The sequence below is a fragment of the Pundamilia nyererei genome, unplaced genomic scaffold (assembly GCF_000239375.1).
Source record: "Pundamilia nyererei isolate P.nyererei 1_Seehausen unplaced genomic scaffold, PunNye1.0 scaffold00008, whole genome shotgun sequence".
NCBI classification, from domain to species: Eukaryota; Metazoa; Chordata; class Actinopteri; order Cichliformes; family Cichlidae; genus Pundamilia; species Pundamilia nyererei.
Window position 1 is genome coordinate 3,585,577 of NW_005187409.1, and position 27,436 is coordinate 3,613,012.

At 40.3% G+C, this 27,436-nt stretch overlaps 2 protein-coding genes across 5 annotated transcripts; one reads left to right on the plus strand and one right to left on the minus strand.

Annotated features, from left to right (window-relative positions):
• The first annotated feature begins 97 nt into the window (after positions 1-97).
• On the plus strand, positions 98-5,108 carry f9a (coagulation factor IXa). The gene is made up of 8 exons (XM_005723207.1): positions 98-179; positions 339-526; positions 601-625; positions 1,931-2,044; positions 2,920-3,054; positions 3,129-3,421; positions 3,545-3,668; positions 4,143-5,108. The coding sequence occupies exons 1-8, from the start codon at positions 98-100 to the stop codon at positions 4,730-4,732; spliced, it is 1,551 nt and encodes a 516-aa protein (XP_005723264.1). The 3' UTR covers positions 4,733-5,108.
• Positions 5,109-5,113: 5 nt separating this feature from the next.
• On the minus strand, positions 5,114-26,922 carry mcf2a (MCF.2 cell line derived transforming sequence a). 4 transcript variants are annotated; one of them, XM_005722975.2, is made up of 30 exons: positions 26,379-26,922; positions 21,124-21,192; positions 20,930-21,044; positions 20,458-20,548; positions 18,582-18,701; positions 18,081-18,197; positions 17,577-17,726; positions 17,357-17,472; positions 17,062-17,176; positions 16,836-16,955; positions 16,377-16,568; positions 16,102-16,293; positions 15,757-15,928; positions 14,605-14,681; positions 14,347-14,432; positions 14,136-14,202; positions 13,829-13,944; positions 13,458-13,527; positions 13,265-13,357; positions 12,926-13,018; positions 12,318-12,443; positions 11,979-12,200; positions 10,594-10,686; positions 10,231-10,309; positions 9,904-9,967; positions 8,573-8,673; positions 8,033-8,145; positions 7,513-7,625; positions 7,271-7,374; positions 5,114-7,177 (listed from the first exon to the last, which is right to left on the minus strand). In XM_005722975.2, exons 1-30 carry the CDS (start codon positions 26,491-26,493, stop codon positions 7,137-7,139), a joined length of 3,342 nt encoding a protein of 1,113 aa, XP_005723032.1. In that variant the 5' UTR covers positions 26,494-26,922; the 3' UTR covers positions 5,114-7,136. The 4 variants fall into 4 exon arrangements, with proteins under 4 accessions (XP_005723032.1, XP_005723034.1, XP_013763738.1 ...); XM_005722976.2 differs by lacking the exons at positions 5,114-7,177; positions 7,271-7,374 and adding an exon at positions 8,278-8,386 and having other exon boundaries at positions 7,562-7,625; XM_005722977.1 differs by lacking the exons at positions 20,458-20,548; positions 20,930-21,044; positions 21,124-21,192; positions 26,379-26,922 and adding an exon at positions 19,873-20,067.
• Between the last annotated feature and the right edge of the window lie 514 nt (positions 26,923-27,436).

The window sequence follows — 27,436 nt, forward strand, 5'->3', positions numbered from 1 at the left end:
TTTTTTTTTCTCTGAACAAACATTCGATTAATTGTTGGTGCACATGTGCAAACACAGATTGTACTTTGGAGTAGCAGTCGAGAGTGTTTCTGTCAGGATGGCAGAAAAATTTGGAATGGGACTCATTTCTGTGTCTTTGCTGCAATTTCTGCTTTTAAATGTTCGGCTGGGTTCTGGAGGTATTGTGACATTTTAGTGATGCTCTTTAACTTTAGGTACATTTTCGTTTTGCGGACTTTTTAGCAGCATTTACTTTAAGAAGTTGTTGCTTTTGACTTACAAAATGAACCAGTGGATAAACACAAACTAGCTTTTTCTTATCCCTTTGTTTACTCTAGCTCCGGCTCTATCTGCGGATGAAGTGTTTCTGTCCGGTCAATCAGCTGACAGCATTTTGCGCAGACACAAACGTTACAACACTGGACTGTTTGAGGAGTTTCTGCAGGGAAACCTGGAGAGAGAGTGTATAGAGGAATTATGCGACCTAGAAGAGGCGAGGGAGACATTCGAGAATGATGAAAAGACAGTGAGTATTCACTTACTTTGATTTTATTTGGCTTTGCTGGCTGCACCGATCACTGACTTTACTCTGTATTGTAGATGGAATTTTGGACAGGATATACAGGTAAGAGTGTGCTTAATAAATGATTGAATGTGAGCATCTTTTTAGGTAAACTTCTTTATTCTAACTAATTACTACTTATCGTTCCTAGTTTTAAAACTTCAACACTAAAGGTTTGTCTTTTATCTTGTAACATTACCATGTATTTCTTAGATATTCTTTATGTATATTTATGCATGTTTATCTGTAAATGCAAAATGAAATGAAATATTTTCACCTCCCTGATTTTTTAGATTTTTGTGTATTTGTCACACTTAGGTGTTTCAGTACATCAAACAAATTTTAATGTTAGACAAAGATAACCCAAGAAATACAAAATGCATTTTGTATTAAAAGAAATTTTTTTTTTTATTTATTAAGAGGAAAAAATGCTATCTAAACCTGGCCCCATGTGAAGAAGAAGTCTTCCCACCCCCTCTTTAAACACATTTTGTAAAGCTGGCTTCAATTTCACTAAGCATACCCAGGCCTGATGACTGCCAGAGGTCAATAATTCTCTATCTGCCAAGCTGAAGTAGGCTAAAAGAACACATCACAATCTAACCATTTCAAAAGCATTACAAAGCCATTTTAAGGCTTTAGGGCTCTGGTAAAGCACCGTGAGAACCATTATCCAGAATTAGAAAAACTTGGATCAGAGATGAACCTTTCCAGGAGTGGCCAGCCTACCAAAATTACTCCAAGAGCACATCAGCAACTCATCCAGGAGGTCACAAAAGAACCCAGAACAACATCTGAAGATCTGCAGACATCACTTGCTTCAGTTAAGGTCAGAGTTCAACAATAAGAAAGAGGCCTCTGTGTGCAAACTGCCTCTGTGGGAGAGTTCCAAGGTTAATATGACAAAACACAACACAAAAGCTCATCTCCCATTTATTTTCTTCTGTGGGCAGATGAGACAAAAGCTGGAAGGTTTGCGTCTCCATCTGGCATAAAGCTAAAACATAATTTCTTAAAAAGAAGAGTCAAACAGTTAAACATGCTGGTGGTTGCGTGATGGTCTGGGGTTGCTTTGCTTCAGGACCTGGACGATTCATGCTGGAAAAAACCTCCATTATAGCTGAATTAAGACTATTCTGTGAAAATACCTCCGAGTGATGTTAAAGAACCTTATCAAAGGTTTGACAGTAGTTCTAAGGGTGCCCTGAGCAGCTATTAGGTTAAGGGGCCAATTACTTTTTTACTGCTTTAATATTTATGTATAATATATAATGATAATATAATATAAAATTTAAAAAATAATATAAATCAATATATGTAATATATAATATCAAATTAATTTCAAGTTCTGCGTTTGGATTTCCTCAGATGATAATCAGTGTATGTCAGGGCCATGCCTGAACCAGGGGTCATGTAAAAACATCCTGGGCTCCTACACCTGCACATGTGCATCTGGCTTCACTGGGAGGAACTGTGAGATTGGTGAGTGAATGCCATGTGACTGGATATATAAACTGTAATCAAACAAAATTGGTTTTGTAGTGACATTTCCTACATTTCGTGACAATCTGATATCAGCAGTGATCAGATCAAAGGCTCAAAGGATAAACAAGCAGATGCATTTCAGTCTTCTTCTTCTTTCTAAATTAAATCAGTGTCTCGCATTCAGCATCACTCTGGTTCCAAAATTAGGTTGTTGGCTATTTTAGATATTCTAAAAGCAGCATCCCACAGACCTGGATTTACCTGAATTTTTATTTCACTTTTCAAAACAGATGGTCTGTCTTAAAATAGCTATGTGAAATGGCTATGTGAATCCCTATTTAAAGATAAAAACAAAAATGTAATTTGTTCATACTGGCTATTATAAATTAGCCACTAGACATCCATTATTGATGTAAATTATAGAGAGGAATTCACAGCTATTGTTCTGATTTAAGATGCATTTTAAGAAAGAAGTTAGGAAGAAAATATGAGGCTACAGAGTTGGTGGATGTCTAAAGTTTTATTCCCTCCACAACAGGTCAAAACTCAGGGGAATAGTTACTAATAGTTACTAGTTACTAAACTAAAAAGATTAATCAGAAACATGAATTCTCATTTCTGCTTTGAACACATTTGTGCTCAGAATGTGGCCTACAGCGCTGAAAGCACATTTAGAAAGGTTTTATTTAAAATTTAGTATTAGCAAGTGAATAACAACATACGAAACCTATTTCAGTGATTATATAAAATATTAAATATTATTGTTACAAAACACACTTCTATATGATATGGTAACAACATGTATATATATTCATTAAGAGGGTTGTTTTGAATTAATTATGTTTTGCTTTTGTTTTGTTTTTTCTCCTCAGCTATAGCAAAAAGATGCGATGTGAACAATGGAGACTGTATGCACTTCTGTGACTCATTAGGAGTCTTTAGAGCAAAATGCTCCTGTGCTAGAGGATACAGGCTGATGCAGGATGGTGTCAGCTGTGAAGCAGAAGGTATCAGCTTATTCCTGTTATATTCAATATCATATTAATGACTTTGTATCAATCCTCTTTTCTCACATCACCAGTTGAATTCCCATGTGGCAGAACTGCCCTGACAGCACAGAGTGGAGTATATACAAGATCTGCGTTCCACTATGAGAATGCAAACACCACTTCACTGACCGACACGAACACTACTCCATACCCTCCCTCAACTCCAGCCCCTACCACAGTATCGTTTATGGACACAAGAAATAGACGAAAGAAACTGCCCCTGTGGGTATACAGTGACACTGAGGCCCCCACTGAGGAGCCAGTTATGCCTTATAAACGTATCGTTGGAGGTGAAGTGGTCCTACCGGGAGAGATCCCATGGCAGGTACTGTAATGTCACGAAGCAGACATACCCAGTGCAATTTAAGCAGTTTGCTACAGGAAGTACATACAGGAAGGAAACTCTGGTAGTGGCTTATTCTCAGCTCGGGTCTTCTCTCTTTTTCAGGTAGCCTTGGTAGCACATCCCAGTGGTCATATATTTTGTGGGGGATCCATTCTGAGCGAACACTGGGTTATCACTGCTGCTCATTGCCTGATAGAGGCACAAGGCTCCTTCTTCGTCAGAGTGGGTAAGGCTGACATACAATAAAATGGCACTGTTTAGAGTATTACTGCGTTTACTCCACTTAACAGCTACCAGAAAACAAATGAATATTAACTATTTGTGATTACTGGCTCTCCTGTTTCTGGTTTCAACAAGATTACAAGATTTCATCCTTTTCTTTTTTTGTGATAGCAGCCTGAGCACCTTTGGATCTTGGACCAGTGACCAGAACATAACTTTATTTTTTATTTTTTAATGGAGCCTTTTACCATTCCCTAAGCTGTTAATTAAATTATCAATAAATTAACATATAATAATAAAGAAAATAAGTGGGGTGGCAGCCCTAGTGCAGTTTTATGAATCAGATTTTGATTTTTAAAAGTTAATTTCTTGCACTTGGGAGAGGAAGTTCATCTACTTTTGAAATTCTATTTCATGCATTGTGTTGTGAAGTACATTTAAAAAACAGTTCAACAAGATATGATATCTTTGATTATAGGGGAGAATAACATCAACATCAATGAAGGCACGGAGCAGAATCATGATGTGAAGGAGAAGCACATTCACCCACGCTACAATGCCACTCTAAGCTTATACAACCATGACATCGGCCTCCTCTATCTCAAAAGCCCCATCACCTTCTCCAAGGCAGTGCGACCCATCTGCATAGGGCCCATGACATTCATTGAGGCCTTAGTGAAGGATTCCTCCCCAGCTACAGTCAGCGGCTGGGGCAGAACACGCTTCCTTGGAGCCACGGCCAAGACGCTGCTAAAAGTCGAGGTTCCCTTCACAGATCGCACAGAGTGCACACAGAGCAGCAGCCAAAGGATCACCCCTGTCATGTTTTGTGCAGGATACTATAATGAGGCCAAAGATGCCTGTCAGGGCGACAGTGGAGGCCCTCACGCAAACAGTATTCATAATACATGGTTCCTCACAGGCATCGTAAGCTGGGGGGAAGAATGTGCAAAACAAGGGAAATATGGTGTGTACACCCGGATCTCTCTTTATTACAAGTGGATAAACCATGTTATGGGGGTAACTAAACACAGGATGGCATTTGATTATGAAAACCCTGACCCGTAAAGCTGCTTTTTAACTGTAAGAATTTGGCATGCAAATGAATTCATATAAATACGAGTACAGCTTGTAGATGTTGTAAAGAAAGCGGAACGATTTTTTAAAGGAGTGAAAATTATTAGACTACAAAAATTCTAGCGTTCAATTCAACAACAGAAGCACAATAAGCTGTAAAAATGCACGTGTAAAGAGAAATACATGAATATGCTTAAATGAGACCTATGATTTAATATGCCCTTTCATACTATGCAAATAAATATAAGAGAAAATACCAGTTCATCTGCCCGTATCAGAACATCACTTACATGTTATGTGAATGAATTTGATAAGAAAGATGAATAAAACGAAAATCTGAAAAGCCAAACATCAAATTAAATTTGACCAAAAGCTCAACAAAAAGAGAAAATTCTGCAGTTTTATTATTTAAGACAGCTGCTACTGAAACAAGACAGAAATAATAGATTAAATCAGGGTGAATGACAAAGACCGGGCTTAGTTGTGAGCCACCATATCACCGTGTCAAAACAACTATTATTTTATCACTTAAAAAACATATTATTGCAGCAAATACTTTTGCATTTGGCTTTCTTTACATAAGAAAAGCTGTACAAAAAATGCCTGTGGAGAGTGGTGACTTTAATAATACAAACCAACTCATTGTTCGGTTGCCATGCATTTTTATCGAAAGAAATGTTCAGCAACTAGCATAGGGTATATGGCTCATCAAGAGACAGAACGTCTCAAGCATGATTTTTGCTTCCCGAGCTGGAAATCTGTGCAAATTCTGCAGCATTTTGGATTGAAATGACAAACAAACAATGTGATTTTTCTCATATAAGCTAATAGAGCAAATAAAGGAGATGTTGCACAAGAATCAAGCATAGCTCCTGTAAAAATATGGGTATGTAATTTCATTTGGGACTTGACAGTAAAATAAATAAATTAACAACACAGGAAATGGCCCCTTCTGCTTTCTAGATTCATTTCCATATCAAATGCATCGTATCAAAGCCAGCCCTCCGACCGGGGGCTCAATTTGATGTGGTAAATTCATATAAGTCTGCAATCAATATTTAATTAAGTGTTCAATACAGAGGGTATATTTCATGTTGGCTGTATGATCCATTTTAAAGAGGAACCCAAGATTAACTGAGCTGTAATGCTGGCGAAGAAACAATTTGCCTCTGTGATGGCCGAGTACACACAGCATATCATTCTCTCTCATTCTGCTTCAGTTTTTCTTCCTTTGCTGCATTTGACAAGACAGCTCCCAAAAGATCATGATGAAAATGACAGTGTTTGAGGGCTCTGTGGCATGTGCCTCCCACTTGTCTATGGCACACACAGAGGAATACACTGCCATCAATCTTCATCATATTTGCCTGTGCCTTACATTAGCATCTTTGACACGTCAACCGCTTCCTGCATGCAGGAGGCATGTGTCTTCCCTGCCTCCCTCATACATTCATCATACATCATAGAAGAATAAACAAAGACAATAGCATCTAGAACACAAGGAAATGCACAGTAAGAGAGGTAAAGCAGCGAGCAATGAACACATTCGGTAAACAATAGGTGGATTTTTAGTTTCCATCATTCTTCCACCATATTAAAGTGCCCATTGAATGTTTGTGAGGTCAGTTTAAAGCAAGGACAGAGTATTTGATTTTGCAAACAGTATACAAAAGACTCTACAAGAGCAAGAATAAAAAAGGCATTATGGCATGGCACAATTTGGCATTGTAACTCCCGTACTGTACAGAAGAGGACGCCTTAAGGAGCAAAATGTAAGAAAAATGCAATGACGAGATGAAACGCCGAGATACAGTAAATGTTAAAAATGACACCGCATGCGGTGGCATGTATATGTTTTAAGAAAGGTTTTTAGGCAAATCCTGGGTTAGCATCCATTCATCACATACTGAGACAGGAGCTCACACACACACACAAACCCATAAAGTTACTTTAACCTCAAGTATTAGGATTGAAGAGTCCACAGACTGTGAAATGACCCATTGTTTAAGCAGCAAACTCGCATCCCGATTGCATGTGTTGCAAAGTGAGCGCCAGAGGGAAGAGATATTTATCACTAATGAGAAAAGAGGAAGACCAAACAAGATCCGGGGGTAGCTTGTTGATTGTCCGTAGTGGTTTCATCAGCTCCAGTGTCTTTGTGCTGGTACCTCTCCACACCTTCACTGTCAGAAAACTCTGGTTTAGGAGATTGTCAGTCAAAGCCATAGAAAAAAAACTGTTGTGTAGATTTCCATGTTTGTCTTTTTAATGACTGAACGTTGATGAAAGAAGACGGCATGGGAGGATCAGTTATGAGACAGCTATGGCTCAGTCTGCTTTCTGTCTGTTCATTCTCACCCAAAGGTAAATATAATCACAATATGTGCTTTCTTCTCTATGGGGAGCTGAGCTTTCTCACCTTCAGGTTTCCTGGGTCTACGAGAAAATACACAGACTTTTAGAGAAGAGAATCAGAGTTAAGAAATACTCAATATTATTGTGAGATGGAAGTCTAGGTCTCGTCTTTACCCCCTAGTCTGGAGGAGTTTTCGTGCCTGCTGCCTCCTATAATCAGCTGCAGGGTGGCAGCTGGTAAGAAGCCCTCTTGTTGCAGAGTCACATTTTTCACCAGCCTTTCCACCAGGATGAAGAATTGTGAGGAAAGTGTTTACAGGAGGGAAGGAAAATAACTGTATCCATTCACACGCTGGTAGTTCGGCTGATCACTAAGCCCCATTGACAGGGTTTGCTGAAAGTGGCTGAAAACTCACCAGCGCCCCCTGTTGTCTTCACATTGTAGTTGGATGACGTCTCCACGTTTGATGATGATGCTGTCTGGTCCATTTTGGAGACAGTCAGCCAAAACCCTGTATCTGCCTGGAGACTAACAGAGAAGGAAAACTGTCAAGCAGATTTATTTATACGTCGCTTCTGAAAGCAGGTGTTACAAAGTGTGGCATAAAAAAGGCACCATGAAGAAGAAAATATTAAAGAGAGCGATTAATAACAGGCACAACAGCCCCAAAATAGATTTTAAAAAAGGTTCAAAATTATCTGAAAAAGTAACAGTAATAGTCTTAAAAAGTACAATAAGTATGGTTGGGTATTTTGCAGTAAAAGATGACTTACAGGCAAAAGCAATATGGGAAATGTTTCATAATATGTGTGGGGAAATTTCAAAGAGAGATAAGACAACTTTCCTTTTTTGGCATTTAACTAGATAATAGAGGTTACAAAAAAAGCTGGGAGAATTTTAGTTTATACAGTATCTGTAGTTGCATTTGGTCTCACCAGTTGCACCAAAACCTCCTCCTCTGTGTCAGATGGATGGAAGGGGTCGCGACCTCCAGGCCACTCCTCCAGACCCTCGCAGATGTCTACGGAGTGAGGAGCTCCTGGCCAGCCTGGGACACATACATGACTTTTTTCTGTTAAAGGCATCAGCAAGCACATTCTTCCAAATACCACATCTTAAAAGGCACCACGTAGATACTTAGTAACTATGTCGACATCACAATGACCCCTTTGTCACTTACTGGGAAATTAATAAGAAGGTGGAATCAAAAGCTAATCTCAGTAGATGGACCTTTTTCCCTTGTAATCCTCGATGTACTTGTTTCTTCAGATCAAAGTACACCTGAACTGCTGAGGGGGGAAAAGTCAAATATCTATATTAGTTTACGATTTTGAAGAAAATCAGCAACAGCGGCACAACAGTGCAATGCAGGTATAGTTTGCAAGATTCCCTTCGTTTGTTTGTTTTTTTGTGATTTAGTTACTAAGTATCTACTTGATTATAACATAAATGCGCAGCGATGAGATTTTACTCACTCCTACGGTTGTGCTGGTGTTTCGGGGAGTGGGGCTGGGGGTCTGGACTGCTCCTCCCAGACTCTGTCTCCTCTGAACTCACTGATGCCCTCTGCTGTTTGCTGGGAAAATAACACAAAATAACATGAGACCAAATAGTGCACAGAGTCAGAAACACTCAGGACAGGCATTATCCTCAACCATGCACTGGGGTCAGACTATGACTTCTACAGTAATAACACATGGGAAGTGTAAATGCTGTCCCAGGTGAGTCTGTTAAGAACAGCTCTTTCCTGTTGTTTCTCATACACCAATGGCCACTTAGGCACCAGCCATACAACACAGAGCACAGCAGCCATTTGCAAGCCTCTTTGTAAAGGGTGGGAAGTAGTACTTACAGACCACTGGCACAAGGAAAGATCTGGTCTCGATTTATTAAGATCCAAATGTAGAGATTTAACAACTTTATTATTGGATGCTGAATAAGAAGTTTTCAGCAAAGCAAATTTCCCGGATGCTTGATCAGATCTCAAAAAACGAGGCCCATCTCAAGAAGCGGCTGTCATGAAGAAATTAAAAAATGGAATGAAACTTAAACTCTTCTTCTGTTTGTCCTTACAATTACATGCAAAATAGAAAATCTGAGGTGCAAGAAATAAGATTGTGTTAGAAACTGTATTAGAAAGCTATGATGGAACTGCTGAGACGCTGGCAGGAGTATTTGGGGATCAATTATGGACTGGAATGAGGCTTATAAAAGTGGGTGTAGTTGGCGATCAGTTTGCAAACACAGCAGCCCAGGGTTTTTAATCCTTAAGGCGGGCCACATGGGTCATGCCAGGGTGAATCAAGCCAGGCTGGGCCAAGCTGTTTACCACTGAGCGTTAACAGCAGGTCAGTGGCGCTGTGGGTAGTGGCAGGGACGTGGCCGGGGGCGTTGCCGGGGGCTTCGGGGACGGGGGCTCCGGGACCGCAGGCACAGAAACACGTCAGCTGACAGCGATACAAAGTCCAGCCCCGGCAGACAGCCCCTGGGAACCCCTCTGGACGGCCGCATGCCCCTGCAGGTAGGGGACGGGAGGAGTGGGGATAGGCAACTAGACAGCAGTGAACACAGTCGGGCATGTGCCCATTTTCATACACCGCCACACACAGCCTCCTACCAGGGCCGTGTGAAATGTCTCATTCACTCAAGCTCTATCACATGTGAAAACTCAGCAAATGCAAATGTTTTAGCACTGACTACATATGGGCGTGTTTTGCATAGGTTTGTGTGTTTGTGCAACTACAGCCTACAGTCATGCACTTACAACAGTGTAAATAACCGTCTATAGTCAGCTGTAGGCACTGACCTCTCAGAGAGTGGTGGAGAAAGTGGCATATGGTCAACGATGTGGCCGTGTTGATATGCTTCATCTGTGAGGAAAAGGTACTATATTATAGACATATAAGGAGAGATGAGCCAAGTCTGTAAGTTGACTATTAACTCAATTTCTTTCTTTTAAGAAAAGTGCAGGGTGAAGAAACTGAGCATAAAGGCTAACCCACCAACTGTGGAACTTTGAATCTGAACTCTTGCTCTCTGAGTGCTGTGAGAGTCAGTTCAAAGCTCTGACGGTTAAAGGGAACCTTTATGCTGAGAAATCTTTTTCCCATATTAACTTAAGTTGCTCTCAGACCTCTAAGCATCTTCTGCTGGTTAGTCAGGATTCTACGGAGCTCATTGAGCCAGGCCATCTTCACCTCCACTGTAGGAGCCTGAAGAAAAACACAAACAATAAACAAGAAGAGTCATTTGGATTTTAAAAAAATCTGAACATGTTTTTCTCCAGCTACGTTACCATTTCTTCTTTATTTGTAATTAATATGTGCAACAATATGATGACTTTAAATAGATATTTTAAATAATAATATATCTTTTTTTTTGTTTGAATAACATCCCCAAACCATATATATCTTGCTAACTGGGAATGAATACGAGCAAAACCAACAGATTTTGCATTACAGCTTTAGTTGAAATGTTTTTAAAAATGCTGCCTTACCTGAACCACATACACTTCCTCCCTGCCACTGTACCAGATCTCAAACTTCTTCACATCTCCCTTGACATTTTCTGTGATCCCCACAGCAGTCATCTGCCAAGAGACATACACTGTTTACACCGAAGCTGGGACTGGCAGGGCAAACAGCACATCATACATCAGTGTTACATCATGTTAACACATCTGTCCCGTCGCAACACAAGCATTTGCGGTCACACGCACACCTCCGCTGTGTGACTTCTTCCTTCCCACACCCTCAATAATAAATCAAGAGCTGCAGCTGTTAGTGTGACACCAACTGTGACAACTTCAACAAATCTACACACAATAAAAGAAGTGTTACAGGAACACACACATGTTGTGTGAGCAGCACATGTGCTAGGAGCTCACGATAAAGACAGTAGTATTAACTCAGCATCTTCAGATCTATTTCATCACTTTTTATTAAAACAAAAGAACAGATTAGATGTCATGGACAGACCATTTGTATCCAAAGTATTGTGATTTTTTTTAACTATAGGTTGACTTTGTTTCAAATTATTTTCTTCTATTTTCATCCTTAGATTTCTGGAATTGCTCAATTGTAATTTACAAATCTATAAACTCATATAAATTTTGCCTTCTGTACACCATGTATTGCATGTTGTGGACACTATAGTGCATACATGTTTAAACATAACAAATGTTTAAACTAAGAAAACATACCATTTTAGGACAATACTATCTTATTTTGAATTTGATGGCAGCAAAGTGTCACAAAAAAGTTGGGAGAGGACAGCCAAAGCCTGTAAAAACAAGTGTTACTAAAAATAAACAGCTGAAATAACTAAACAAGCTCCATGGCAACTGGTCAGCATCATGACTGGTGATAAAAAAAAAAGTGCATCTTAGAGAAGCAGAGTTTTTCAGCAGTAAAGGAATGCAAATATTCGCCATACTGTAAAACCTGAATCTACAAATCATGGAACAAGTTTTCATTTCATTTAAAATCATAAAAAGTTTGAATATCTGATCATCTACAGTTCATAATACCATTGAAAGGTTCAGGGAATCTGGAAAAATCTCTCCTGAGATCCAGATAAGGCCAAAAATCAATATTAGATGTGTGCGATCTTTTGGCCCTGTGTTAAAAACAGGCATGACTCAGTCAAGGAAATAACTGTATGTTAACACAGTTCACTATGGCATCCACACACTGAAGGTTAGAGCTCTGGAAAACTGTTGTGTTGTCAGATTAATTGAAATTTGAAATTTTCTCATGACCCCTTCGGTGAACCAAAATGTTCTGATTTCTACTCATCAAACCATAAGAAAGCACTGATTTTCCTTAAAAAGAAGTGGCCACTCTTCCAGAAAACTACTGCATTGCTTAAAATTAGACAAACCTTGAGACAATGCTTGAAGCTGTATGAAGGGGTCTTGTCACAGCCATCTCCATGCTCCTCCCTTCGCTTGCATAAAAGTAGAGCTCTCTCGTACAAGAAGAGGTGCCGCTGCATTGGCTTGAAACGAGCCATCTCCTTCATGCGAGTGGGGCCCTTTTTATGGCTGATCCACACACTGAAGGATCCCTGCATCAGCACACGGCCCAGCTCACAAATATCACCCTGTGTATAGTAGAGGGGAGGGGATGTATGCATAAACCTTTGTTGCAAATATACTTTGGCTATTTATAATATAGCAATTCATAGATTGTCACTCTTATCAGTCAAAATGTACTTCACCTCATATCCTGTGATTGCAATCTGGTGCATGGAGTCATTGACTGATTTGAGAAGGTCCAGCATGGCTGCTAGTGCCCCCTGGAGTTCAGAGGTGCCCTCACAGTCTGTGCTATATTTTATCAGCTCCTGAAAATACAGAAACACAGCACATGTAGGTAAATACACACACAAAAGAAAATGCATGCAAACTTACACACGAACATGGCACAAAGCTGTGCATTTGGATGGTAAAGACTGTAAGTGTTGTTGGACCTGAGCCTATTCAGCAGATTCTGTACTAAGAGTTAACGAACGCCAGCAAATTGGCACATTTGCTACAGCAGGTATTTTCAATGATATCTTTTTATTAACTATAATGAGTGCATTTAAGATGCTGTTTGCTGTATTTGCATGCCGGGATATATGAAGTGCACATTTAAAATAATCCCACATGACAGCTCTGTGTGAGCTTGTATAAAGCAAGTGTGCTGGACCATCTGAAGAACATATTTAAGGCCAGTGTTGTGGAAATGAAAGTATCCCACCTCACATGCAGATTGACTTCTAAATACATTTGAATCATATATTGACTTTCTATACATTTGCATAATATGGTTTAGCTTTCTAACCTTCAGCAGCAGCTGGTATTTTGTGAGGCGCTGGATAGGTTTCAACAGATAGGAATCCAGGCCCAGTTTGTGCTCCAGCTTTTTTTGACACTCCTTCAAAAGGAAGATAAAAAAAAAACATCAATCAGTGCAATGTTGCCAGTGACACATCATAGCATTTCAATTCTTACTACAATTTAAAACACATTTATTCTGAGCTGGTGGTATTAAAATTGTTTCAAACGGCAGTGGTCTATGTTGTATGCTTGTGTAGAACTAATAAATGAAGTGGGCACTTAAAGTAATCTTTTACATAGTGTCAAAACAGTTTAAGAATTTCTTGATGTAAAGTCAACTAACCAAAAAGAAGCTGCAATCTGAGAATTGTCTCCACAGTGCCTCTGAGCGTAGTTTATTCTGACAGTAGCTTTCGTACATTTGGAAGCTTTCTTTCTGAAGGGACGGGAAAAAAGGAACATGTCTTAAAATATGTCTGGAAATTATGTACAAATGATCAACATATAAAGAAGCTGCAAAAACCCCATCATCTCACCCGCTCCAGAAAACACGCTCCCACAGCTTCAGGAGCCTCCAGGCATCCTTCCAGGTCCTGAAGGAAAACTCTGAATTCCCATAAAAGTCCAAAAGATCAAAAAATAGATGTCAAAAGCCAAAGAAAGTGGTCTAAGAAAGACCATCCTACAAATTACCCTTTATACAATAACTGAAACATGAGCTCGCAGCTCACACTGCAGTAACCACTATAGTTAAAAACAGCCTTTTACAACAGAATTATTGCGTCCCAGCATATTTGACTTGTAAATTGAACAAATATATGTGTAGATCTCAATAATCATTATTATTTGTCTTTATTTTTTCATGTTTTATCAAGTCTAAATGGGATATGAGTCCTTAATCATTCACCTGCTGTGAAAATTGTAAATCTCTGGCATGTTTCCAAAGAGAATGTCTCTCTTACTGCGAAGTATTGGGGGCAGGACCCCCGACAGAGCTGGGTTGTCCATTTCAGCCCTGTAACCCTGCATTATTTAGAGGAACATGACAGAAGAAATATATGGTTTATGAAAACAGCATTACTTATTAATCACAAAGAATCATTTGACTCAATCTGAATTCAAACGATCATAAACATACAGTACGCACATTTAGAAGTATTTAACAAGGAGAATCTCATATTTACTTTAAATTAAAAGAAATTATGATTTCTTACCAGTAACACTGACAGCAGCTCTTCCACATAGATTCTTTCAGTTTCTATGAGTTCCCTCATTACATGACTGTGACACAAACATATACAAGCATGCAAAAGTAGAAAGAGATAGAGGACATCATTAGCACTGAACAAAGAGAATAGCTAAGTAAACAGCATCAAGAGCAGTACTGATGACAGACAGATGGGTGGACGGATGCTTCCTCCTCACCGCTTCAAGAGATCTGGGCTGTCGTCTCCATCCAGACTGTACGACACACAGCTCCGGCTCTCCTGGTAGTCGTGCATCACCTCTATCTGAACACACCACAGATGGACAGCACTGACTCTTCCATTTGGGTTTAGACAAAATTTTAATGCACTTAACAATTTATTGGGCCAAATAAGAAAAGTTACGTAATGAAATGACGAAGTTTGGAGATGGCGTGAAAATGGAAGTAAATAAGCACAACTTTTATTTGTTACGTACTTTGCGAGAGTTGGGGACCTTTCTCGATGCTCTTTTCCCAGGCAGAGAAAGATCGAATGTGAACTTCAATCCATCACCTATGAAAGCAAGATCAGCAACAACTCATCAAGAGTGGGATTCAAAAACACTTTATTACTGAAGAGATGACTAATTAAAGCATCAACACTAAATAATACACAAGTGATTTGTGATCCACAGATTTATAATCATAAGTTGCATTATCATAAGTTGCTTTCTGTAAAGGTGTGATACCAAAGCAGCATGTACAGGTATAGAGCAGGCCTGTGAGTGTATTTGTGATCCCAGCTGAATCCCTCCACAACAGTCGAAGCTCAGCTGAGCGTTATCATCAGTTATGTGGGTATACGCATGTGTGAGGACGAAATATATATTTGAACCAGATAAAATGAATCAGATCAGATCTACCCCTCTTTTTCATTTATCTCTTTTCATACAGAGATAAAGGTGTACCGAGTATCTAAGAAGCCTCTAAGGGGCTCATAAACACTCCCGCTCTTTCTCTCATTAGTATGGTTTCCTGCTATGCAGAAAAAAACATTAAAGACATGAATGGAGAATAATCTTTTTACAGTTGCACATTCTTAAAAAACACAAACACAGACACCAGATAACACATACTATGTCAGTTGGATATGCTGCATAATGTTAGCTTTGTGCAGCCTCCCGTGAGACATAGCAGGAGAAGAAAAGTTCTTTAATGTATATGAACCACATATGGTTGTATAGCAACCAACATGACTAATAGCTTAGTCAGGCATTTCCCAGTGGACCGATTATACCTGCGACCCCTGCTCTAGCTCATTTGTAACGGGGGTGTGCTAAACCTGACGGCCATTGAGGAAAACCTAGTTGCTAGGCAGTAAATGTATCTGATAATGTTACATGTCATGTGTTCAATGAATCATGGTGCCTAAAAGAAAGAAACAAGAAGGAGAGCCAACAGTGTGAGCTTATACCATACGCTGCAAATCTGGGCATTTAATTGAGGACAAGTGATACTTCATCCAGTGTGAGAAAAAAAAAGAAAAAAAGTCATCATTTGTGTTCATAAACGGGGTGACAAATTCTCCATTTCAATAACGATTCTTCTTTTGAAGTAAGCTGGTTTGTATCTGTGTGCCTGTGCTGTACCATGTTTTGGAGAGAAGAGCGGAGACTTGGATCGTGGTGTGTTTTCAGGCCTGGGGGCCACCAGTTGGACCGGTCGTACGTGTTTATCAGCCAGCTTCCTTAGACAAGCCTGTCGATTCTGGATCATCTGCTGTACTGCTGCGTGCTTCTCAAACATTTTCCCAATCTGGGCCTACAGAGAGCCAAAAAGAAAGGGAGAGGGAGAGAGAAGAGATGTGAGGCAAAGGAGTTTTCATTTTAATGTAACAATCCAATAACGCGACTGCTTGAATTAGGTCGTAATTTCTCTCATTATACGTTTGGTTTTGTAACATTGTTTTCACATATTAGGGTCGGTTAGCTTACTTGAAAATGAGGTGTAATAACAGCCTCATATTCAGCGGTTACAATGTCAAGTCCTGAGCTCAGCATAGACGGAGCCCCTTCCAAGAGCTTCTCAATGTCCCTCAGAGCAGCCTGGGCCCCCTCCTTAGACTGAAACTTATCTACTAGCTGATTAGCCAGTAGATATGCCGCATCATCACACCAAGTCTGGGCCTGAAGACAAAGGGCGCATGCGTATCATACAAGAGATATGAGTGTGCTTGCATGTTCGTATATAAATGTGTATCTCTAAATACCTGCCCAAGACAAAGCAGCATCTGGTGTGTTTGCAGAAGATGAGTGTGTTTGGACTTGAGAGCAGCAGTGAGTGTATCACAGTAGTGACGAAGCTCATTGCAGCGTTGCATGATGAGAGCCATGGCATAGTGGTGACCAGCTGATAGCTGGTGTCCATGAAGGATGATTATCTGGGCCCGAGCTGTCACCTCCTGATCAACAGGGAATCACACCAAGGAAGGAGTCAGTTTTATTGGACGTACTATAAAAACTGAAAGATTCTGGCAACACTATACACATATACAGGTATATGCAAAAATATAGTACCTCCGGACATATTATACAGTTTAGTTATTTAAAGGAAATTTGAGTTCGAATTTGGTGCTGTAAATACACACTAAAATTACCTCATTTTAATTTAAATAGTAGCAGAGCAAAAAAAAAAGCTTAATTTTAATTAATGTTGGAGAAACACTGACCTGTGCATTGGACTCTAGATTGTTCAGCCTTTTGAGGGCCTGTTCTGTTTCAGCCAGACTGTTCGCAGATATGCATAGTTCCCTCTCCTGAGCTGTGAGATGCTCTAGACATAACTCCATCTAAACAGAAAAGAAAAGACTAACTATAAAGCAGACCTCTGTTAGATTCCAGAGGCATTAGTCACAAAAACACAAACATAGACAGACAGGTAGATGACAACCTTACCTCCTGAAAGCTTTGCTCATATCTGAGCAACTGGAGATACTGATGGAGCTTTAGATGATGCTTCTCAAAAAAGCCGTCAAAGGCAGACTCCATGTCTCTGAGCTGGGCGAGAAGCCTAAAAACACGAAGTGCATTCCCTTTGATCTCATTTGCTTCTCCTATTAAAGCTACTGCTCAGTAAGCATTAGTTTTACACTTTGGCTAGAAGAAGGACGGTGTAGATTACAATTTTACTTTGAAATATACTTTTTTAAAACAGCTACAAGACAAAAACTGTTGCTTGAAGATAATTTACCTTTGCACAGTCTCCCAGTCCAGCTTCACGTCCCACTGGGAGTCATCCTCCTTCGCAGTGGTCTCCAGGCTGGAGAGAAGATGACGACCCTCCTTTGACACCGACCTGATTGCATCCTTCCAAAGGAGGAAAAGATTGTAGCACATAACACTAGATTAATGTCAAAGTTTTGATATTACTAAACGTATCTCAATGGAAAACATCAGTTTTCTGTACTTACTTTCAGTTTTCTGTACTTGTCCGTGTGCAACTCGAGGAGACACTCTATGGCTTTCGCCTCTTCAGGCAGCTCCGTCTCTGCCAGCTCAGTACCAAAGCCCTGTAGCATCTGTGCAATGTCTTTGACTGTTACAGCGAAACTTTCAATGGCCTGTATTGAAAAATGCAAACGCAAAAACAAAGCAATATGAGTGCATAGACAATTAATTACACTGTAGTATTCATTTGAGTAGGAAAAAAGAAGAATCTTTGACTCACTGTTCTTAATAGAGTTTTAACAGTAAAAAAGGGCCCTGATGTGACATATGCAAAGAAGCAAGACAGCACAGCCACATTAAGAGCATGCTGATGTCACTCTGGAGAGGTTTGAAAACTCAAGAATACTTTGGAAGATGACAGAATGTATATTGAATATCTGTAAAAATGTCAGCTCTGTCATAGAGGGAATGTAGAACGATAGATTTTTATTGTTTGACTGGACTGTGCTTTTGAATCTGGAGCTCACCGTCCGCAAAACAATCCAGTCACTGTGACAGTAGTCCAGAGTGCCTCCAAACTCTGACGTCAGCTGGTTCTCATCAATGTAGCGCAGCAGGTCTGTGACAGAACTCAGCATCACCACCTAAAGGTACAGACAGAAACTGAGACCTGACAGATGCTCACTTTATAACTCTTGTTTTAAAAGATATCACAGGTTGTTTTTGTAGATGAGAAAATGTCCAAATACGTCTGCCATACTGAAGATGGTATGATCAACTACTGACACGTCTGTGTGGTCTGTAGCTTTCTGGCTAATGGGATTATTAGAACCATTTGGCATGCATAAGAGGTTGCTATAATTATTTAATAATAATTAGGTCAAAAGTTCATACTGAAATCAGTTCTCGGTTCTTGGTGGTGTTCACCAAAAAACATGTGACTTATGGAGCTCAAGGTTGTAATAAGAATGAGGTGTACCTCGTTTTGATGGGACACATGTTTGGTAACTGAGGAGGAGCTGCCTTACTGGCATTTTGAGCATGAAGTCCTCCTGGCTGAAGCGGAAGCCTATATCAGTAACAGTACGGTGGAAGAAGCTGGTAGGTCGGAGCACCAAGACCAGGTGGAGGTTCCCAGGAAAGGAAGCCTTGATGTGGATAAAAAAAATACAATAAAATAAAAAACAGGGGTTAGTGTATGATTGATGACGAGGCATATTGAGGAGGACTCGGTATAAATCTAAACTTTTGTAGCTAACCTCACTATGTTGGACAAAAACAAATATATGAGCTTTTTTCCAGCATCAACATAAAAACGAACGTATGCTTTATAAGCAGAGGAAGAAGGAGAGAAGGGGGTGAATGTTAATCAGTAATCGCTAGAGTGTGTCACTCAAGCAATTACTGTCAGACTGATGAATTCAAGGTTCAGTCAGTGAAGACTGCTATTTACAGGCCTCTGGATTTCATCATCAGGTTATCTGAGGTCATTGCGTGTAGGAATTTCTGCTCGGGATCTACATTTTACCTCAAATATAAGGGCTGCATTTCACCAGCATTCTAGTCAAGTCTAACTGAAGATGTGCTGAAAACCACAAGTAACTAAGGCGTATTGCATTCGAACCTAAAGGGCAAGCAAATAAAATAAATGCCTATTTTGGGGGCAGTTGGCAGTTCGTCTTCGGAAGGTTGCCGGTTGGAGCCCCCGGCTCCGACAGTCTCGGTTGTTGTGTCCTTGGGCAAGACACTTCACCCGTTGCCTACTGGTGGTGGTCAGGGGGCCCGGTGGCGCCAGTGCCCGGCAGCCTCGCCTCTTTCAGGGCAGCTGTCGCTACCATGTAGCTGCCATCACCAGTGTGTGTGAATGGGTGGATGACTGAATGTAGTGTAAAGCGCTTTGGAGTCCATAGGGACTAAGTAAAGCGCTATACAAATACAGGCCATTTATATCTTCAGGCATAGGCAAAGTACTTTACATCGTTTACATTATGTAGCTTCGAGTGGTGCAGGAGTCAACTCTGCAGCAGAGTTATTTATTTATTTATTTATTTTATATGCATGGGACATTTACTTGTCCCGAATCGACCTCTTACCCTCAGGATACATGCACTACAAAAAGTCATCAGTCAAACTACACAGGGGATCGCTCAGGTATCACACACAACCGACCGCATGACTAAGCACAAAGCGCGTTCTGCACCGCAGTGCTACACTCGCCAGCACCCACAGCTGATGCCCCCGCTGCATTCGCCCTGCCCGCCTAGTAACTTCAACTTAACTCTTCACATGATGGATTAAAACAAACCAGCGGCTTATTACCGGGCTCCTCCGGATCTTCGGCATTCGTCGCCGGTAAAAGCAATCGGCCATGGTATTGGAAGCCATCTCGGCAAAGTATAAGTGCCCGCCCGATCACTGAAAATCTGTGCCAAGCTGAGGTATGCAGCTCCCTCCGGATGCCTGCCCACAGCCGCAGCACTGCTGCTGCCCGCTGCTGCCTCAGACAGCAGAGCGTGGCAGTACACTGCAACGTCTCCCCTCCCGCTCGTCTTCCTTATCCCTTCCTCTCCTCAGCATCCCGCGTCATCACTCAGTTTTTGCTTACTCACAGATTTGCAGCCCTATGCGACGGGACATTCGATACAGACCAGACCGGGGTCTTCTGCAAACTATGCACTACTCGCAAAAACATAAGAAAAAAATTAACAAATTACTATAATGAAAAAAATATTGCTTTAATAGTGCTATTCAGGTATTGTTCACGGTTTCAGTACCAGAGAGAGCAACTCCTAAATTAAATAGCAGCTTCTGGGCAACGTTGCAGCTTACAGGTGAAGATAAATAATGTATTTGTTCTGCACATCGATTAAGTTAGAAACATGAAATAAAATATACGGAACTTACTGCTATCCTGGCAAGCGCCGTTTTGATAGATGCCCAAGTGTCCAGCCTTCGGTCTAAAATAATGATAAATTTGACTCCAGGTTGCCTCGTTCTGCAAGCAGTAATAGGCATTTGTATAAGTCTGTGCAATGATTGTGAATTTATTGTTTTAGAGCACACAGATACAAAATAAGCAAACATAAACAAGCACATATTTGGTACTGTAATTCCATATTATCCATATTATTCCATATTATCTAAAAATGTTTATACCAATCAAAATCATGTGTGAGGGAAAAGAAAGACCAATAATCTGATTTAAGATTCCTTAATCTCTTGAAAGAATGAGGCTTAGAGGACACCAGAAAGGGCATTTGACCCTGAGATGATGAACGCTAAAGGCCAGTTCAGCTGTGCTCAGAATACAAGCAACTGAGGTTTTGGTGCACTGCAGTGAGTGAGAGAGTCATAAAAAAAACGAGCAAGAACACACCGAGGGATGAGAGTGAGGTAGGTAAAAACTTTGGTTAGAGCTTCCTCTGGAATGTCACTGAAAGCTGAGCATTCTGGGAGAGTGATGATAACGCTGGAGTCTTCCCCACGGCCCCCTGGGAAGCACAAAACGCAATGACTATCTTTCAAAGATACAAGATACATAACAGTAAGGAAATGATTAACAAAACTCACCTGACAGGTATGCTACCTGTTTCTCTATATAGCCTCCCACTTCCTTCATGCTCACAGGCACAGTCACCTCTGCAAGAAGGTCAGAAAAATCTAAGCTTTTAGGAAAGCAGTGCAAAAATATAAACAAGTAGTCACTTAAATGTAAAAAACAAAAACAACAAAACAAAGCATGGATTTCTTTTGTGCTTTATCCTTAGAACACCCGTTTGGTATGTATCTAAATTAAAATTAAGTTAGTTGCATAATTTTTTGTTCTTTTTCCTCTATAATACCACAATGGATTTTCAGTGGAAATCAACCCATGATTGAAGTGCAGACTTTTAACTTTAATTTTAAACAAAAAATTTATATTAACAGTTAAGGGATTGCAGCCGTTTTTACACATAGTCTCCCATTTTCAGAGGCTCGCCTGATTGGATTGTTTTTAATACTGAAAATCTTTTGTAGCCTTTACTGCAGCCACCTTCAGCTCCCGCTTGTTTGTGGGTCTTTCTATGTTCAGTGTTTTATTCTAATAACTGAAACGCTTGTTCTATTGGGTTGAGATCAGGTGACTGATTTGGTCAGTGTAGAACACTTTTTTTTTCATGAGCTGTTTCTCTCCTCCGTACTTTTCTCTTCCCATCACTGTGAGACAAAGTGCGCTGCAGTATCATCTGTTCAAAGCTATTTTTGAACGAACTTGCAGACTTTTAGAGTCTAATCTGAACTTCCTGTAACAAGTGGTTTGCACCTGGTTGTAAGCGCTTTGTATTTTCATCCATGAAGGTGCCACTTGATTGTACACTTTGACAAAGATACTCCTTACTCCTCAAGAGTGTTCTTGACTTTGTTTGATTTTATGTAGTCGTGTATTTTGAACATGGAAATAATTCTGTGATCATGCATTCATGTCTTTTTGGCCTCATATTTACAATTACCATGTAAAGCTGTAAAATACAAATTCAACACGCTGAATAAGGTTCAGATATTATTCCTGCTTCATTGTCATTTAAAAAAAAACAACAACAAGAAGAAAATAGGTCTCATTTCACCATAAAACTGTCAGTCAAATTTCCAATTACCTTTTACTCTGAAAATGAAGGTCACAGTTAAACAGTTACTGCTATACTTTTGTTCAGCTCTTTGAATTCAAGCTGAAAGTCTGCACATCAATCACATCTGGGTTGTCTTATTTTAAATCCGCTGTGGTGGTGTGCAGAGGCCAACAAACTATGGGCCTAATCACACCAAAAAAAAGTTAACTATGAGTTGCTGTTTATAAAGACAGTAACACAACACAATCACCTTTACATCAAGGAAGAAAAGAATGGCTCACTGAAACCTGACCAGCCTCGGTCTACTTGGAATTTTGCTGATGAATTATTAAACATCAGCATGTACAATCCATGGTCATGAACTTTCAGTAGCTGCCTCTGTGGTTAGATGTAAAGCCTGCATCTGAAGCCATCCTGTGAGGTGAAATTACAGCATCTGAAGTGATATTGGGGTACTTTTAAGTCTGCCTGCATATTTTATGCTTAGTGTTATTAGTGTTCTAGTCAGCCATATGTCCAGGAGGAAAACACACAGTCAATGAGTCATTGTTGTGTTGTGACTGCTAACATATGCTCACTTTTCTGTTACAGTACATCCAGTGGATCTAGTGGATGATCTCATTTATAGTGAAGCTTAATGGGGGGGAAATAAGCAGCATCACCAAATAAAGCTTCCTGGCTTTCACTCCAATTATGACAAAACTGCATCCAGGAATATCACTCACATTATAAAAGGTGGTTATTTGTTAAAGCAATACTAAAGGTCACTGTGGGCTCATCTACAATGAACAGACATTAAAAATTAATTGAAGCTGCGAGAGAGAAAAATCCATCCAGAAAAAGATTAGAGAAGGCTAACCAAACAGAGGAAGAGTAAAGAAGGTGTTATTTTCCATGAGTCGACTGCAGTAACAGTGCCCGTCAGGCTGTCAGGGAGCAAGTAATGAGCTCTACTTCTACCTGCTGAATATTTGATGTGTTTCTGTAATAGAGAAGAGATAAGCCAAGCAGGCCCCTGCAGGACCAGTGATTGGACTGTGCACACGTAGATTCAGGATGAAATTACCGCCACACTGCAATAGTTATATAATGATCTTTATCTGATGCCACAACACACTCAGAAGGTTAGGACAGGTCTTAAATGAGTAGATCTTATATAATGTAAATTCACGATAAAGCACATTTTCCAACAGGTTAATGCAGCATATGTGGATATAAAACTGTGTGAGCAGGAAGAATGTAGAGGAGTGCATGATGCATTGGATTAAACCATGCAAATGTGTAAAAACTTTAATGTAAGCAATTTTATTGTCACCCTAACATGTCCAGAGTACAAAAGTGTACACACTGCAGACTTCAGCTTTATTTGATCAAATGAGAGGTAGCCTGGGCTGCAAACTGCAGCGTGTTTAATAAACGTGCCAGTTTGTGGAAACACTGCACTCGCCCCCCCTCGCCCTCACCCTGCAAGATTACCAGCCTATCTCGTGACTGAAAGCACTTAAGAACACTGCCAAATAAAATGCCCTGTAGTCCTTCAATCAGTCCTTGTGCCTCACTGTACACCACTCAGGAAAATGTGGAAAATATAAAGCACTAATCATTGTGTACCATAACAACTATAACGAAATTTATAAATAGGTAAATCTTTGTGTACTTTACCAAAGTTATTCCTCTGAGGAAACACTGATTCTCTTTTATCCAGGTGACATTAGGGTGAAAGTCAAATAACCTCTGTTTGCTCTTCTGTTCTTAGTCACAGAGAAGGAGGAATGTTTGCCAGTGTGCTGGGAAGCAGAGATTTGATACCGGTCAAGAGATCTAGACTCAGACCAATCCTCTGAGTCTGCTTGCTGAGCTGAAGGCAGAGGAGCTTATCTCTATTGTCCAAACAGATGAAATCAGTGTTGATTTCGTACCACTTCTATATAAAGCAGTCGCCGCCACTGTTCTTTTCCATTTATTAATCCTTTATAATAATGAATCGCATGCTTTTAAACAACGATTGCTGGAGGAAAATGTCACGAGTGAAAATAAATCTCTACAAAATGAGGAGTGCCTGCAGAGCACACCCTTCAATATAAGATAGCAGTATTAATATGTTGATAAAATGTCAAGTCCAATGCACTAAAGCTACTGAAGCTCTTTAAATGTGACTTTCAATTTAACACTTACTAAAATGTTCTGTAGAGAAAAGAAATGTACCACTGGTGATTTCATAATAAAGTCCAAAAAACTGTTCATATTGCCCAGTTTATTTACACAGAACAGCAATTCTTAGTAAAATATAAAAAGGCTGATTCAATGCAGAACGTGCATTCTCATGGATGATATTGTAGTCTGATATTACAGAGTCCCAAAACGTAGACACACGTAATCTCTTTCAGAGCAAGAAATCCCCTCTTAAAGATACAAACAGCTTCGCAGTACAGAGTGGCCTAGCCTCATACTGCTTTTAGGTCATGAGTTATTTCGCTAAATGAAGCTTTAAATGCTAAGGGGATTAGACTGGTGGGTGACTGCATTCTGATAGAAAAGGGTAGAAGAAAATTAAGTATTAAAGCATTCTACCCGCTGGGATACAAGCAATCTAGATTGGTTTTAAACCAGAAAGGTCTGAATTGCAGAACCTGCACAATCACAGAAAAAAGTCCTGGTGCTTTTAATATTCACTTTGAGGATATGTGACCTGCACCAAATACTTTCAGTGATTTTGTTAGAATTTGTTATACTGTGACTGTATTTATTCTGAATATAAGAATATATATAACTGGATATATTTGCTAATGATGTGCTACATTCCATTTTACTTTGTAGTGTTCAGTCATGAGCTTCCCTTTCATATTTTATTAATCTGTGGTATCTAGAACACAGCTGCCTCTGACTCTGCAGGTATAAATGCCATAAAATTATAGATGTCTGCATGAAACTGAGTGGGAGAGACATTCCAAATTGAGGCACTTAAAGCAGCTCAAGTGTCAGTTGAAGCTGAACCTATAAAAGGGTGTTTGAGTGTCAGCTGAGATTAAAGCGACCCATCAGAAATGTCAGTCAATACTTAAGCACTAAAAGCTTCTAAACAGTCGATGGGAGAGAATTTTTCAGAAACAGAAATGTTATTATCATTGTATTCTCAGTTATAAAGTTTGGTGTCAAGAGTATGGTGGAAGATTGCAAGACAAAACTGCTTATGGAATGCTAGGGGTAAGCCTAATAAAGAAAAATGCACTTTAGCATGTATCATTAATGATAAATGCATGATTAGTTTTGTACAGCAATGTAAAATAAGGAGATTATGACAATCCCAGAGAATAAAGTTTAAATGTCATCCAGGGGACAACCATTTTTGCTTGACTTAGACAGAACTTTTCCATGCTGTCTGTTATTTCCACAACCCACGGCAGACATAAGGAGACAAAGTTCCATCAATTAGGCAAAGAACTCTCGCCTCCCAAAATCCAGAAATAATCTCAGGATCCTCTGGAGAAAGGTGTTCCGGTCACAGCAGGTGCTATATATGTTCATTCCATCACCTTCTTTGTTCAGTTCACTTCTGTAAGGCAACTTCAAAATGATGATTGGCAAAAGCATTAGGGTTTGGAGATGTTATTACTATGTATTTAGTTTTTTATTATGTTCAACCTTTTCCTTTCCTCCACCAAGTGTAGTAATTAAAATTGGGTGACAACTGTAAACCATTCTGTAAACAGTAAACTAAGGGTCAACATCCAAGAAAAATTACAAGCTGCATTATGTAATTTATAAGAAATCTATTCGTGCTCTGTTTGATTTAGTTGACAGTAATGGTTTGTTTTTCGCTTCCTGCACTCCCCTACACTGATCCAAAATCCACAGTCCTCGCATATCGAGGTTACAAATCCTTACTATGGAAGAATATCCATCTGTGATGGCCTAAAATAGCCAACATAATCCCTGCAATAGCTCACTGTTGAGGCAGAGATACAGGAAATGGCACATCAATAATATTGCCTAACCCAAGAGAGTGCAGCTCTCCTGTTACCTCCCATCACGTTTCTCAGAAGTCACAAATGAACACTGTAAATCAAACCAAATGCACCCTCCTGCTACACTGTTCAGAAAGCACCAATCTGAAATGTAATAATAAGGAATTAGTTTTAGAGCAGATAGAGGATTACATTCAAAAGCCTGGTGGTTACCATAAGTCTAAAGTGGGTTGTCAGCATCACGTGTACTCACGCTGCAGAGTGCTCTCTAGCTGGGAGCCTGCCTGTAGAAGGCAGCGGTAGCTCTCCATCTCCTCCTTGGACTCTTTCCTCAGCTCTCTGTCCTCCTGCAGTGAGGCTGGGCCCATTCCCTTCGTCTCTGACACGAGATCAGCCAGAGGAGAACTGACGCTACTTTTGGGAGGTAGAGACAGTATCCCGGGCCTCACATCCTCTTCACAGCCCCATGGCTCTCCATAGCCATTTATTTAAACAAGGAAAGTTTTCCCACCTCCCTCCGCGGGTCCCAAGATCCAGATGGGACAATTCCCCGAGGCTGCCGCTGGCTGTTCCTGACCTTGAGCTGCATAGAGCGCCTCCACACTGAGCAGCACAGCTACGACAGGAGAACTGTCCACACAGGCAAACAAAACACTAGTATGTTGTCTCGTTGTCGCCCCGAGCGAGTGCGAGGTTTCCCCCTCCACCCTGCCCTGCTCTCAGCAGCAGTCAGCTACTTCAAAACAAACAGAGCTCCTCCATCTGGACACTGCTGCCTCCCTCTCCCCTCTGCACTCTCCCTCTCTCTGAACATTAATGCGTCAGCTCTGCATCGCAGGGCTCAAGAGTCCGGACCCGATATGGTGCCAACTCCCTCCCAACTTTTCTGCTCTCTCACACACACCAAGCCTTCAGCATGTCACTGACTAACAGTAGCCTGAAGTGTTAGGCTGCTTGGCTATCATGCTCATGTGCCTATTTCTCCAGTGTCACTATAATATAGATGCACAAACTGAGGAGAATAGCGCCATTGATAAAAAATTAAAATCTTCCACACCCTCAGCCAACAAGTTTGACCCTTGTGAAACAGCCTTTAATACACAACAATCACATTCAAACCGAAGAACAAATATGAAAGAGTGGCATTGTGTACATACTGTTGCAGTGTCTCTCTCTCTCAACCCAACTCCCCACAGCTCAGCCCACAACTCCCTGGAATAGATCAACTGCAGAGTGCAGAAAACGTGTAAATATGCATGTATGTAAATCTCTCCTATACAGTGACGGCGATTTAATGTTTTGTTTTGTTTT

What these genes read in the sequence shown, in the direction of transcription:
- f9a (XM_005723207.1), top strand. Translation starts at nt 98, where the DNA reads ATGGCAGAAAAATTTGGAATGGGACTCATTTCTGTGTCTTTGCTGCAA. An exon ending in ATTTTGGACAGGATATACAG is followed by an intron (nt 626 to 1,930) that starts GTAAGAGTGTGC and finishes GGATTTCCTCAG; the next exon opens with ATGATAATCAGTGTATGTCA. An exon ending in TGTCAGCTGTGAAGCAGAAG is followed by an intron (nt 3,055 to 3,128) that starts GTATCAGCTTAT and finishes TCACATCACCAG; the next exon opens with TTGAATTCCCATGTGGCAGA.
- mcf2a (XM_005722975.2), bottom strand. Translation starts at nt 26,493, where the DNA reads ATGGGCCCAGCCTCACTGCAGGAGGACAGAGAGCTGAGGAAAGAGTCC. An exon ending in ACTTCATGCTCAAAATGCCA is followed by an intron (nt 18,198 to 18,581) that starts GTAAGGCAGCTC and finishes CTGTACCTTTAG; the next exon opens with GTGGTGATGCTGAGTTCTGT. An exon ending in GAAGACAACAGGGGGCGCTG is followed by an intron (nt 7,375 to 7,512) that starts GTGAGTTTTCAG and finishes CCTGGTGGAAAG; the next exon opens with GCTGGTGAAAAATGTGACTC.